The sequence below is a fragment of the Hyaloscypha bicolor genome, assembly GCF_002865645.1.
Source record: "Hyaloscypha bicolor E unplaced genomic scaffold K444scaffold_56, whole genome shotgun sequence".
Taxonomy (NCBI): Eukaryota; Fungi; Ascomycota; class Leotiomycetes; order Helotiales; family Hyaloscyphaceae; genus Hyaloscypha; species Hyaloscypha bicolor.
The window spans coordinates 2,548,286-2,561,894 of record NW_020194558.1 but is presented as its reverse complement, the minus strand read 5'-3'; the positions used below and the strand labels follow the sequence as shown (position 1 = coordinate 2,561,894).

The 13,609-nt window shown below is 47.3% G+C and overlaps 6 protein-coding genes across 6 annotated transcripts; all 6 read left to right on the top strand.

Moving 5' to 3' along the window:
• Nucleotides 1-43: 43 nt before the first annotated feature.
• K444DRAFT_611906 (uncharacterized protein) lies at nt 44-592 on the top strand. Its single transcript, XM_024880030.1, has one exon. The coding sequence runs from the start codon at nt 85-87 to the stop codon at nt 367-369; it is 285 nt and encodes a 94-aa protein (XP_024738577.1). The 5' UTR covers nt 44-84; the 3' UTR covers nt 370-592.
• Nucleotides 593-924: 332 nt separating this feature from the next.
• Nucleotides 925-1,850, top strand: K444DRAFT_628690 (uncharacterized protein; the record flags this gene model as incomplete). Its single annotated transcript, XM_024882948.1, has 4 exons — nt 925-943; nt 1,166-1,290; nt 1,386-1,684; nt 1,802-1,850. 4 exons carry the CDS (start codon nt 925-927, stop codon nt 1,848-1,850), a joined length of 492 nt encoding a protein of 163 aa, XP_024738576.1.
• Nucleotides 1,851-3,283: 1,433 nt separating this feature from the next.
• On the top strand, nt 3,284-6,030 carry K444DRAFT_652302 (glycoside hydrolase family 3 protein; the record flags this gene model as incomplete). Its single annotated transcript, XM_024885783.1, has 10 exons — nt 3,284-3,416; nt 3,485-3,506; nt 3,543-3,743; nt 3,817-3,933; nt 3,982-4,241; nt 4,288-5,232; nt 5,280-5,414; nt 5,463-5,671; nt 5,727-5,810; nt 5,857-6,030. The coding sequence occupies 10 exons, from the start codon at nt 3,284-3,286 to the stop codon at nt 6,028-6,030; spliced, it is 2,280 nt and encodes a 759-aa protein (XP_024738575.1).
• Nucleotides 6,031-6,967: 937 nt separating this feature from the next.
• Nucleotides 6,968-8,200, top strand: K444DRAFT_628688 (uncharacterized protein; the record flags this gene model as incomplete). Its single annotated transcript, XM_024882947.1, has 5 exons — nt 6,968-7,391; nt 7,443-7,647; nt 7,699-7,805; nt 7,863-8,005; nt 8,063-8,200. The coding sequence occupies 5 exons, from the start codon at nt 6,968-6,970 to the stop codon at nt 8,198-8,200; spliced, it is 1,017 nt and encodes a 338-aa protein (XP_024738574.1).
• Nucleotides 8,201-8,933: 733 nt separating this feature from the next.
• On the top strand, nt 8,934-10,643 carry K444DRAFT_376047 (uncharacterized protein). Its single transcript, XM_024872313.1, has 6 exons — nt 8,934-9,133; nt 9,308-9,701; nt 9,759-9,960; nt 10,016-10,122; nt 10,173-10,333; nt 10,387-10,643. The coding sequence occupies exons 2-6, from the start codon at nt 9,326-9,328 to the stop codon at nt 10,546-10,548; spliced, it is 1,008 nt and encodes a 335-aa protein (XP_024738573.1). The 5' UTR covers nt 8,934-9,133; nt 9,308-9,325; the 3' UTR covers nt 10,549-10,643.
• A 648-nt stretch (nt 10,644-11,291) lies between these two features.
• K444DRAFT_628686 (uncharacterized protein) lies at nt 11,292-12,553 on the top strand (the record flags this gene model as incomplete). The annotated part of the gene is made up of 5 exons (XM_024882946.1): nt 11,292-11,685; nt 11,762-11,942; nt 11,996-12,102; nt 12,158-12,312; nt 12,365-12,553. 5 exons carry the CDS (start codon nt 11,292-11,294, stop codon nt 12,551-12,553), a joined length of 1,026 nt encoding a protein of 341 aa, XP_024738572.1.
• Nucleotides 12,554-13,609: the final 1,056 nt, after the last annotated feature.

Sequence of the window (13,609 nt, the reverse complement as noted above, 5' to 3'; positions counted from 1 at the left end):
TACACCTGCTTCCACGCGCGCAACATCGCGCAAACCGGGTTCAGCCTGTGCTGCGAGCGCTACAAGACGACGGAGCAGGTGACGATGACGGGTGCGAAGGCGTGCAACGAACACTTTGTGTTGCTGAAGAGGGAGGAGAAGATGAATGCGAGGCAGAAGAAGAGGGCTAGTGAGGAGATGACGGATGGGGAGGGAGAGAGTTTGGTAATGGTTGATGGGATGGCTGAGAAGATGAGTGGTGCGGTTGATGCGCCGTTTGAAGATGGGGATGAGGGCAAGGAAGGGGGACAGGGAAGTGGTTCGGATTATGGTGATGGAGAGGGTGGGGATGAGGAGCATGGGGAGAGGGTTATTGGACTGGCTGCTTAGGGATGGAGATGGATGAAGAGGGATAAGAAGATGCTATATGGGAATTGAAAGGGGATCTTTGGCCCTGGCTTCGGGCTGGATAGATTGCCGTCATTGGACGCATGGGTGAGGGTCATGCTGAGTGCTGCGAGATTGCTCTTTAGGCATATCGGCTGTGAACTCATCGAACAGGATGCGCCATAACAAAAAGATAACGATAAATCAAGAAGCCTAGTCGGGGAAGCATGTTCGAATGTTCTTAAAATCAAAATGTGCCCTGCCACTTCGTGGATTTTCTCTCGTAAATTAAGCGAGTGATGTGAAAGGGGCTGAAATCTGAGCACGGATACAATCCAAAAGATTATTCTACAACGAGAAGAAATCAGTTTGAACATTGAGTTCCTTCATAGTTAAGAGATAGGTGTGCAAGGAGCCAGTTTTGGTATGGCATGGTAGAAGGGAGGGCAAATATCAATTGTCGAGAAATGAGGACTCCGCTTCGCGAACAAGACGCCGTCTTTCAGAGATAAAAGGAGAAGCAAAGAAACGCGTTGAGTACTCTAATTAATTAACTTCATGAGTTCAAAGAAATCTGGTAAGTTTTTTGAATCATTCTCATAACATTATTCATCACCATTTGGCTTTCGAGGTTTGAGGGATTGTGTCACGTGAGAAGCCCGCTGTTCGGTCCCACGAAACCCTATTCACGGCTTCATTTCCATTCGAACTGAGGAAGAACTTCGAACCTTAAATACTCACGTTATGCTCATATCAGACTTTTCTCTGAACAAGTTTGACATCTGATACAACCATAAAGCCCAAGTCGCCGTCCTCAAATCACTTCAACTTTCCATTTCGATCAATTTCGACACCTTCCACACTTCAAGATGTGCTACGAATACTTTTGCAGATATACAGAATGCGGATGCTTCCACTGCAAAGGTATATCATGGTGCAAACCCGTCCTGAGGCAAATGCAAAAAACCCGCCCATGCGAGTTACATCGAATCAGGTACAAGGACTGTCCTAATTTTAAGTTTCTCACCCACCATTGCCAAAGAACCATTTGCAAGAAGCATCTCAAGCTCAAACTAGAAATAGGCGGAGATGATTGGCAGTATGGTGGTGATTTGGATACCCTTGGTGGGGTGGAGGAGAGTGTGGGCGAGAGCAGTACTGAAAACGAAGATACCATCATGGAGCAGGAAAGCGAGCAAGAGCAGAGCGAGGAAGAAGACGACGCCGTGCCTGAGGACATTGATTACGAAGAAGAAAGCCGAAAGAAGGTCTTTGAATGGCTCAAGCGAAATGAGGAGCTTGAAAGGATTTCTAAGAGGTGAGTTCCTTCCTTCTTGATTCGTTGGAGACAATGTTATTAACATCCTTTGTGCAGAAAATCTCAATGAGTACCAACAACACAATCAGGACAATGAATCTAGCTATTGTTCACCAGATCATTCACAAATCCGTACATAAAGCAGTGTCCAATTCCTGCAACATAAAAGGCCACGAAAGACCAGACACTTGAAGAAACTATCAAAATCCAAATCACAACATCATCAAAATTCCGGAAATTACAAGCAATAGAAATATGTGCAACTACCACATCGCTAGATATGCGGGCTGCCGCTGCACAGCTGACGTTTACAGGATACCCTGTGAGCTTCACTACCACTTCACAACGAGATGCAAGTACTATACCTTCACATCAGAACTCATGAAGGGATATTGTCGCAGACATGCTGATGAGATATTGGAAACTGGCGGAGATGACTGGCCCTACGGTGCCTGCGATTGAGAGCCGAGGAATAGGGTGGGAGGAATTGAAAAATAGATTGAATCAAACAAACGTATTACTTGAGTTGAACTTTTGCGTGATAGCAATGCCTTCTGAATAGATAAGGCTATTCCTGACTTGCCTCTATCGTACTCTGTAAATAGCATTCCTTCGGGGACTTGAACACGCTAAGGTCGCTAAAACTCATTCCATCGCCTTCTCTCACTTCATCAAACTCCCCGACTCGTTCTCACTGACCTTCCATTCTGGAATTTGAGAAATACCAGCTTCAACGGCTTCGGAAGTCTTCTTGGTGAGTTGCGATACAAGGCGCTGTTACAGTGGCATCCGACGCAGAACGAAACATCACATGCAGCAGCTCTCTTTAGCATGAGCAAATCCTCGAGTGCCGGTGATGCCGTTGGCTTGCGATTTGTTTTTGCCGAGACTACTTTCTCCTCTCGATCGGTTACTGGTGGTGGAACACAGCAAGCCCTGATAAGACTTCTGAGTTGAGTTGCGAGGAGGGCCACCATGCCACAGAGGACCCCGTTGGGAAGACGACCCAGCTCGTTCCCAGCACTCCCGTAGAAGGTAACCTTGAATCCGGATTAGGCCGGGATTTCTTGCTTGATTTGAGTTGTTCTGATCTGGTGAATCTCCAACCATTCGAGGTGAAAAGGGACCACGACGGCGTGACAGGAACGTTCTCCACCTTTCCCTTCCTCTCATCAAGGGTGGAACAACAGGACGAGATAGCAACGATAGATGCCTGCAGCTTCTGTCGGGACTTGCCACGGATGGTTTGCCCCACTCAAACGGGGCCCAGAGACTAACGGGGAAGTGACCGGCTTGGCATTCAAGATCCTGGTTAAGGATCCGGACGACGCCCTTTAAGCTCAAAGTGTCACGCGTCCTTCATCAAGAAACAAATTAAGTCAATATTCCGATTCAGAGACCACCTAATCTCCAAAGTGGGGAGCAAAAGTGGAGTTGATTGCAGTGAACCATTCTCAATTTCTGGTTTCCCTTTTCCTTTCCCCCCCAAGAGTGGAGGTGCATTTCAGTTGGGCCTTGCATGCAGCCATATATCTGGGATTATTCCGCATCACTTGTGCACTCAAGTGAGGTTCTTTCTTGGCGTGCAACTGTCACACCATGTCAAGCTCCAACATGAAGAGCCTGAGCATTTCAATAGTCATCGGTGCTTTTTCACCCATAATCAATGCTGCCTTGGCCCCGGCAGCCACGGGCCTTTCTTATGTTGTCCCTCCCCCATCATCTAATGGCGGTAAAGCATGGGTGGATGCGTTTGCAAGAGCTGAAAAATTGGTTGTTGAAATGACTCTGAGTGAGAAGGTAAGTATCTTTTTGCTGAATTGTATGATTGAAAGGTTAATGAGTCTCCATAGGTCAGTATGGTCACTGGTCAGGCTGGCCCATGTGCAGGCAATTCTGGAAACATCACTCGTCTTGGAATACCCAAGATGTGCTTCCAGGACGGTCCAGCTGGTGTTCGACCTGCACTTGGACATACCCAATTCCCTTCCAGTCTTACTACTGCAGCAACCTGGGATGTTGAACTTATGTACAACCGCTCTTATGCTATGGGCAAAGAGTTCTATGATATGACTGGGAGAGCTGGTCAACGCACATCTATCAATAAATGAAACTTCTCTGACAAAAATCAGGTATGCAGACCCTTATGGCACCGGAACCGCAAGCTGGTGTGGAGTCAAAGGCATGATGGACTCCGGTGTTCAGAGCTGCTCGAAGCACTATACTGTCTACGAGCAAGAGACCTATCGGTGTGTTCAGTCTCTCCGGGTCCAAGACCAATGCTGATATTCGTCCAGAAATCCATTGAACTTCACGGAACCCTACAGCATCTACAATGCCTCGCAGCAACTCCCCATCTCAAGCAATGTAGACGACAAAACCAACCATGAAATCTACCTCTGGTCATTTGCCGAGGCTGTGAGGGCCGGTAAAACCCATGTGATGTGTGCTTACAATTCTATCAATGGAACGCATGCTTGTGCAAATTCAGAATCCAACAATGGAGCACTCAAGGGCGAGCTCAACTTCCAGGGCGCTCTCATCAGTGATTGGGGAGGTAAGATACTCAGCCGTTTCTCTCGGGGTCATGCTCACATTGGTAGGAACTTGGGGAACGGAAGGTTTCGTGATGGGAGGTCTCGACGTCAACATGCCCGGTCTAGGCTATGGAAATATCTTGGGGCCTTTCTATGATCAAGAGCTGTTGAAGATGGTTGAAAATGGCACCATCTCTGAGACTCGCCTCGATGACATGGTGGTGTGTGTCGTCACTCCACTCATCTCAACTGGCCAACTAGACAACCCCCTCCCGTCTACCGTCATCAATTCGGTGGGGATTGCCAACTGGCCGGTGCCCGTCACTTACCGAAATGTTCAGCAAGAGAGTACAGTCGAATTGATCAGGAAAATATCCGCCGATGGAACGATACTCCTTAAGAATACTGGTGGTCTTCCATTGAAAGCCCCGCAGAATATTGCCGTCATAGGTCAAGATGCAGGCCCCAACATCCTTGGTCTCCAGGGTTGCGGCAAGCTCTTTCGAGATTGCGGAATTCTCAACAACAACGGCACACTTTCAATGGGCGGTGGATCAGGGTACGCATGGCCACAGAACCTCATCACTCCATTGGAAGCAATCCAAACCAAAGCCCTGGACTCTCGCTCTCTCGTCCAGTTCGTACTTCAGAACACAGCTACGAGCGTTATTGCCGAGACCATCACTGGATCTGCTCTTCCTATCGGACAGCCTGATGTGTGTCTTGTATTTGCGGAGAGATACATGAGAGAAAATATGGATAGGAATGACTTGGGTCTAAATATCGCGAACTGGACACACTCGGAAGACATTATTCTTCAGACGGCTGCGAGTTGCAATAACACGATTGTTGTTTTGCATGTAGGGGGACCCGTCATTATGGAGGCGTGGATCGATCACCCCAATATCACAGCTGTGGTTGCTCCGCTCTTCCCTGGTGAGCAGACTGGTCCTGGATTAGTGGATGTCTTGTGGGGACATGTATCTCCGAGCGGCAAATTGCCCTTCACCAGTTTGTGTTCTATCCGAGATCAGAAGGTGGAAGCTGACATGCCGCAGTTGGCAAGAGCGAGTCCGACTACCCTCCAAACACCATCTCATACGACCACAGCATTAGCCCTCAATCTAACTTCACCGAGAAGCTCAAGATTGACTACAGGTGGTTTGACACCTACAACATTACCCCTCGTTTCGGTGAGTCCAATATCCCCAGCAACGACGACCAGCGCTCATAGTTTGTAGAATTCGGCTTTGGCTTGACATATTCCACGTTTGAATACTGCAATATCAGTCTGGCCAACACACCGAGTGCAGATGCACTCGCCATCCAAGAAACGAAAGAGACCTTCGTCAACCAAACAGCTGGAGAGTCCATCTACGACATCCTCGTCACTGTTTCTGCCCGGGTGAAGAATACCGGTGACTGGGCCGCTTCGGAAGTTGCGCAGCTTGTAAGCCTAAATTCCATCTCTTCATATAACACTTTTAGCTTATATTGCTTTCAAGTACGTCGAGTTCCCCGCCATCGAAGATCAACCGCCAAAGGCTCTCCGCGGCTTCACGAAGCTGAAGGATATGGCTCCAGGATCTGTAGGAGAAGCTTCTTTCCCGTAAGTGAGAAGTATCGCCAGTCAAGGGATATGCCAATCTTGGCGTTAGCATTCGTCGGAAAGATGTCATGGTCTGGGATGTTGTGCTGCAGAAATGGAGGCTTCCTCAAGGAAGTGTCAAGTTCCTCGTTGGTGCTAGCTCGAGGATTCTTCCTTTGGTGAGCTGTGCCTTCCCTGCGGTGGAATGTTACCTTTGCTAACTCGAACCAGTCTATTGAACATTTGTTCTGAGGCAAAGCTTGTCGAGCCAGGGAATTGTTATCACTCTTCCAAGCTAATTCTTCAATGCATATACGTACGTAAAAAGTTTTAAAAATCTTAACGTTATTGATTGGTTCAATTTGAAGATTTTGATTCTGAGCCATGCTCCTGTCACGATGTAGGACAAGGGATAAAGGGGGAGGGCTGAAGGGGGTGGAAGGTAAATTTTGTCACGTGATGGGGCGTCAGATTACCTTAGCGCGTCGCGACAATGAAGCCTGACTTCCCCTGTCTTTTCTTCCCACTCCACCTCCACCACCACCTTTCTTCAAGGAATCATCCTGAACTCATCGACCGTCACCTCCGTTGGCACGCATTCGCCCCTCATTACTGTGTAGGAATTCAGTTCCTTCCGTTCTCTTCGAGATCCTGGTGTTTCTAGTCGTTGACGCGGGTGAGTTGTGTCAAGCATTTCGACCTGCTAGATCAAATCCACTTCCCAGCATCTGCAGACTCGGCTGCATTATATACCCACCCTATCTCGCGGTGAATAGAAAAAGCAGTACTCATTTTCAATGTCCCAAGTCTAAGCTGAACATTCAGCTGGACGTTGGAACAGGGACTTGGGGACTAAGCATTTGAAGATTCCCAAGACACCAAGAGTTTTGAAAGGGGTCGCCTTTGAATGTACCAGTGCTCAAGGGCACATTCAGTGAGAGGATACCTAAAATGATCTAACTTGAATTGGGACAATCAGTGCCGCTTTTCCTGGCCTCCGCGAGCCAATTAATTGCCTCGAGACATGGCTGCGTCTTTTCATGCTTTGCTCTGCCAATCCATATCTCGTTGTCTGCATTGTCCTAACGAGTTTACGATGCAGGAGCACAACCCCCACCAACTATAATCTCGACTTATTCTCGATAATACCATTCCGCAATGGCGATTCTCGATAGCATCCCAGGCCTCGAGGTCTTTGTCTGCGTTGACGACAAGCCGCTTGCAGAATATGATGATGATGACGATGGCGAAGGCGAGGTTGAACATACACAAGTCGCTGAATACCAAGCAGCGAGAACTGTCAGTAAATTCGTGGAGTCTGTCTCGGACAAGGAATTCTCTATTCGCCTCAACTTAGAAACCTCGTTTGTGATGGACTGCGCCTCTCTTATATTCCCGATCAACATTGATGGGAAACCCTGCTGGGAGCCGGTTTTGGCGAAGTCGAGATTTCCCCAGAGCGTACAAGGATCTCGTGTTCTATCCAGGGTGACCATAAATGCACAAGGTGTCAGAGCTGTGGCACCGGGAATCGAGGAGCAGGAGTTTCTTCAGAAATTCAAATTCTCAAAGATTGACACTAGTAAGTTGCTTCTCACACACTGTGACAATAGTAAATTACTAATGTTCCCAGCTATGGATGATGACAAGTTAGCCACTGTCCAAGAGGACATGAAGCGCATACAAGAGGTTGGAGAGATCATCGTAAAGGTCTATAAAGGAGGAGAAATCAAGGATACTACCAGAAGCTCCACCACAAATAATATCGATCTGCACAGCGTTGGGGACAAAGTCCACGAGAAAGCACTCAAGGGAGACCCAAAATCGCACAGCGCATCGTAAGCCCTCCCCGACTCTGCATAACAGGAAGTTATTCACAAAATTCGTAGGCTTGGGCCAGCAACTGAGCTCGTCAAGAAGAGTTACGTCGCATGCCAGAAGGTAGATGGAGTGGATTATCCAATTGCTATTTTCAAGTTTAAGTACAGGTCTCGAGGTAACCCACTCACTCCTAATTTAGTGACAAGACTGACAATTCCTGTTTGACCATTAGATGCCTTGAAGAGTCTCCTCATTATTGAGAGAACCCCCTCACCCGAGCCAGCAGAGGCACCTGTTCCTGAACCAGCATTAAGTCTTGACAATCTCAACCCAGCTCAGAAAACACGGCTGGAGCAGTTCTTACGGGAACTCGTCGTATGTACTCTCGAAGATCAACCTCGTGAAGTACATTGCTAACATATACTATCCAAGAACGACGGTGGTGCAGGCAGAAACTCTCCAAACAGAACGATTAAGAGAGAGCATGGTGAGGAGAATCGAGGCGGCGAAGGCTCCCGAAAGAAGAGAAAATCTGGGCCACCAGTGACCATTGATCTGACTGATGACTAATATCTTGTCCCTTTGCACTGAATACTGGAGTGGGTTCAGACGGCGCTTTAATATTCAACTTCCTCCCCTATTAATTGCGTCACTAGCGATGCGATCAACGGAGATAGGTGACCTTCTAGGTTCAGTTGCTCCATTCCTCCACGTATCACGCTTGTCTTTTTGTCACAGGAATTATCTAGCGTTTTACGACGAGCTTCTGTACTGGCGCTGAGAGGAGCTTGGAGTCATCTTTGTTTGCATTGCTAAGGATGTTGCGAGGATATACCCCAAGGTGCCATTCGTATGTTTAGCTCAATTAAATCATGGTTTCAGCAGACCCAGCATACTCACTGTGGTCCCTTTATTTCAACAGAATATTCAGGTCACCACCCACATCACTCTCTGCCAACGCGTGTGTTAAAAACACCGTCTGCTCCTAAGTGCGCCGAGAAAGCATATACTCTCGGAGTATAAACCTCGACACTAGAGAGTCGCATTCTTCAGGTGGTTTTCGATCGTCAACCGAGGCCTTCCAACAGCCATTTAAAGCTTCTCTTTAAAACAGATAAGGTGCCAGAGCATACAGGCTGGCTCTATCCCAGCTATTCTGAGTTACTCTAACAAGTCAATAGACAAATTTCTCAAAGGGAGATTAAAGTAGAGTAGAAGGATAGGGAGCAATGACGAGCTCCGTATAATTTGATGAGGAAGAGGGCTAGAGACCGGGGCAGACCCTTCTCCGACTCGCCTTTATAAATTGCAGTCATAGGAATAAGTGAATTCCAGGCAAGGCGCCACCTCCGTCTTCGACTCTGCCCATCATCGGCAAGATATAAGCTCGTCATCGCTTGCTTCCCTCGACCTCTTTTCCTTCCCCTCTCCACCGTTCCGCACAACCTCGAACCTCGAAACTCTCGACAATACCATCACCGGATTCTCGAACCACAAAGATCTGTAAGTTATGCAACTTCTCTCGATCATTGCGAGCGTAATTCTCAAGGAGACTCGAAAGTTCGAGCCGTTACACCTCGGGCTGACCTTTCTCCGAGGCTCAACCTTCGGCTGTCGGCCTCTCCTCTTTCTGCGTGCGTGCTTGAAGCATAGACTAATCCAGCAACTCTAATCTAGACATCAAGCATAAGAGCAATGGCGGTCATTGACAGTATCCTCGGCATCTCAGTTGTGGTCTGTGTTGATGAGCAGGCTCTTGCTGAGTACGATGATAACGACTACCCTACTGAACCAGGATCCAGTATGGTTTCGAAATATATCCAGTCTGACGTATTGAAAGAGTTTGCGGTCCGGCTTGCAATTAAGCCTCCTTACACCATGAATTGCCCGACTCTAGGCTTCCAGATCTACGTCGATGGTATCAAAACCCGAGAACCCCTCCTGCGTAAAGCAGTCCTCAGCCAGGGTGGTGGACATTGGGAATCCTTGTTCCATGGAATCAAGTATTCGACTGGAGGCCAGCAACCAGACTGTATTCTTCGCCCCTTCAAGTTCTCTGAAATCCAAACATGTGAGAGTTACCCTCACCTTCTTGCTTGCTGTCCGAGGCTCTGAGCTAACTGCTCAGCCACCGACGACGAGAGACTTGACTCATTGCACAGTGATATTCAAGTTATGGGTGCGGTCGGTGAGATTGTTATCAAGGTCCTTCGGCGTACCGAGGCGCAAGCCGTTGGGCTGAAGATAGAGCAAGACAGTCTTCTCGATGGCCACCCTTCGACAGTTCACGAAAAGGCTCTGAAGGGTGAGGCAAAGTCACATGGCACCAAGTGAGTACAGAATAAGATTTTCCAGGAAGAAACAAATTGCTGACTTGAGACTTAGGCTTGGAGATGGACGTGCCTCCGTCTTTTCTAGGAGACTTGAGTCCGAATTCATGGACGGCGAAGATCACCCCATTGCCATTTTTAGGTTCAAGTACCGTAGCAGAGGTAAGAATGACTCAGTCATCTGCCTTTTGCTCTTGCTAATGCATGTGCAGAAGCTCTGAAGTCACTTCTTGTCATCCGTTCTCCAGAGCCCGAGCAAGCGCCAGGCTCCAGAACTGCTTCTCCGGAGCCAGCTCAGCAAAACGCGCTCAACATTGCAAGTCTGAGCCCAAGCGAGAGACGTCAAATTCAGGACTTCTTTCAAATGCTTAAGGTATTTTCTCCTGTCTCAAGTTCCGGCCTAGTCCTGATGATGTATCTCTCAAGTCCGGTGCAGCACCTCGAATTCCAGAAGGCAAGCAGAAGAATCATGCAGACAGAGTCTTTGTCAAGCGAGAGCGCGAAGAAGATCCGATTGAAGCTATTCGTTCCCGGAAGAAGTCTAGAAAGCAGAACGCACGAGTATCCATTGATCTCACTCTAGACTAGGCGATACCTGACCGTGGATGAGTGGGTGTTACAGGGCAAATTAGTGCTTCAATGGGGTGTATCTTGACACTTTGTTGTTGATATGGAAGGTAAATACCTTGGCGTTCGGGATTTCTTATTGTGTTTGAGTAAGGACTGAGGTGGGGTTTATTATGTTTCTACTAGAGCTACGTCTAGCAACTTCTACCACTACGCATGCACTTTATGGTGTGCATCGATATGTAACGGTAGTTTCAGAGCAGAAAAATTCGAGAATCTCATTCCCGCGCGCTTTGTCTGCGAAAAGAAATGATCACTCATGATTTAGTTCTTCTACTTACTCCCAGAGTCCCACAGAAATTTATGCTCACCTTTAAAATATGAGCTCGAAACTCACTGCGAGTGAATTGGCTAACGCACACAACAACTTTGATTTGGTATTGTCTTCGTTCCTCTTCCTTCAACTTCCTCATCCACCTAACCAACAACAACCTCACAACCCTCTCCTCTACCCAACTGAGCATTTGTGTGTCAATCAGCGAAGACTTGTAAGTGAACCAGTATTCCTCATATTTCATTTCTCTTCAAGATACCACTTTTCAAATCTTCAAGCTACGGTGATCCTTTCACCTCCTTTGGCTCACCTTTCTACAACGTTCAGTCCTGCCTCAGATTCCTCCGACCCCCTTTCAGTCTCTCGAGCAGGTCAATGAATATTTACTGATTGTTCCATCTCTCTTTAGAACTTTGCTACAGGAATTAAAATGGCGGTACTTAACGGCCTCGAGGGAATCGAAGTCACCATTTGCGTTGACGGCCAAGCTCTTCATGAATACAACGACGGTGAGGTTGAGGTTCAAGCAGGAGCGGTTGGTGCATACCAGGCATCCAAGACGGTTTCGAAATACATCGAAGCAGCTACGGGCAAGGAGTTCGCCTTCAAAGTGACAGTCAAATCTCCGTACAAGATGGATTGTCCAACTCTTAGTTTCTATTGCAAGGTCGATGGCATGGTAGTCGGCGGCAGGTTATTACAGAAGACTGTGTACAAATCCGCTTCTGGCTTCGAGATGGTTGTAAATGGCTTGGAGCACAATCTTGGTGGCTTTTACAAGCGATGTTTTATCCAACACTTTCAGTTCGCTGAGATAAAGACGAGTACGTCAATATTCCACAGGCGTGGACGCATTCTCCTAACAATTCCTAGCCGAAATCAACTCAAAACTCTCTACAGTCAAAGATGATGCAATTCGTATCAATGGAATTGGCGAAATCTCCGTCTGGGTATTTCGACAGTCGAAGGGCCGCAGGTCAGGCAGGTCAGGCCAGATCAACAACTATTCTTTTGAATCCAGCTTGGAGGGCGAAATTCATGAGAAGGCTTTGAAGGGACAATCAAAGTCTCACGGAACATCGTCAGTTCAGATTGTCCCCTCTATAGCCCCCGTGTAACTAATTCATTCCTTAGTCTAGGAACAGCACAGCCAACTACGCCAGTTGATTATTGGAAAACTGACTTTCTTGATGGCAAGGATTATCCCGTCGGTATCTTTCGATTCAAGTATCGGTCAAGAGGTCAGTCAAATTCCGGCTGGCATTGTAGCTTCCCGCTGACCACATCTTCTTATAGAAGCACTTAAGAGCTTGCTCATCATTGAGCGTTCTCCTGAGCCAGAACAAGAACAAGCTGGAGCAAACACGCCGGGCCCAACTCCTGCTGTCAATGATGATGACCTAGACGCGGACATGAGAAGAAAGGTCGAGGAGTTCAAGAAGAGTCTTTTGGTAGGAACTTTTATATTTTTTGCAAGCATTATACTTACTTCTTCTTCTACAGGAGGCAAAGGGCGCTTCGAAATTGAAGGCTGAAGATTCCAGCCAAACCCAGACCGCTCGGGCCAAGCGTGAGAATACAGACGAAGGTCAAGGCAGAAAAGTCAACAAGAAGCCAAAGTACAAGACGACCATCGATCTCACGGAGGACGATGATGAAGAGAACGATAATTCGATTGCCCTAGATGACTAGATTGTTTCTTTCATTGAGGAAGCTTTGCATTCGCAGAATAGTTGGAGGTTGCGATCGCTGGACTTGGAGACGCGAGAGTGTTGCTTTGCTGACAGTCCTTGCTGCTGGAAGCTTCTATCTACAGGATGTGAAGAATACTCATTTTGATTTGTAGCTGAGATTTCTCTGAGGGAAGGAAGGATTCTGGGAGGTTCTTTTGCAAAGATTCTTCTCAAGAAGAAACTTGGACTTTTCTTTTTGGTAACTTTTGGGCCTGGTACATGAGACGTATCTATCGGCGAGAACGAAGACATACGAACAGCGTCGATTTCCGTTGTGAATGTGATCCTTTATTCTTGCCTTCGCTTTTCTCGGCCTCGAAGTTTCCCTTCTTGGTTTCGACCTTGTTTACCTTTGGAGCGGAAGTGACCGACCTTTCTCCCCTCCAAAACCGCTGCCCAGAGCAACCGCAGCGGATCCAGAAGATTTAATATATTAAGGCTAGTATTAATAGGCACGATACTTCTATACTATAAACAAGTTCTGAATTAGTAAATTGGTCGATATCTCGTAATGCTGACTTTCCAAATCAGGAGACAATATTTCTCTAACATTTTGTGTAAGCGGATAAGCGATTCGCTTAAGTATTTTGGTGAACGGATAAGCGATCGCTTAAGCATTTTGGTGAGCGGATAAAATGTACTTGGTGAGCGGATCTCCCATTTCTTGCTTCTAATAACCACTGCTATCTGTAACGAGTTTAGGAGTCAGGACTTTCTTACCAAGGCTAGAGCGAGGGTGATATTCCGTATGGTTGGGATTGAGGAGGTAAACAAAGTCCCCCTGGGCTTTCGCTTAATTTTTTTGGTGAGCGGATAAGCGATCGCTTAAGCATTTTGGTGAGCGGATAAAATGTACTTGGTGGGCGGATCTCCTATTTCGAAAGATATTAAACCGGGGCTTTGCAATCGCAATTACACGCTCTTTGGCCATGTTTTCACGCTGTGGTATGGACGAAATATCTTGTTGTTGAGTGTAGGGAGATAGAGGAAGGTTCTCAAGGCGGATCGGTTAATA

Excerpts from the sequence above, each read along its gene's own strand:
- K444DRAFT_611906 (XM_024880030.1), top strand. The coding sequence starts at position 85 with ATGACGGGTGCGAAGGCGTGCAACGAACACTTTGTGTTGCTGAAGAGG.
- K444DRAFT_376047 (XM_024872313.1), top strand. The coding sequence starts at position 9,326 with ATGGCGGTCATTGACAGTATCCTCGGCATCTCAGTTGTGGTCTGTGTT. Across the intron at positions 9,961-10,015 it reads GCAAAGTCACATGGCACCAA|GCTTGGAGATGGACGTGCCT; the intron begins GTGAGTACAGAA and ends CTTGAGACTTAG. Across the intron at positions 10,123-10,172 it reads GTTCAAGTACCGTAGCAGAG|AAGCTCTGAAGTCACTTCTT; the intron begins GTAAGAATGACT and ends ATGCATGTGCAG.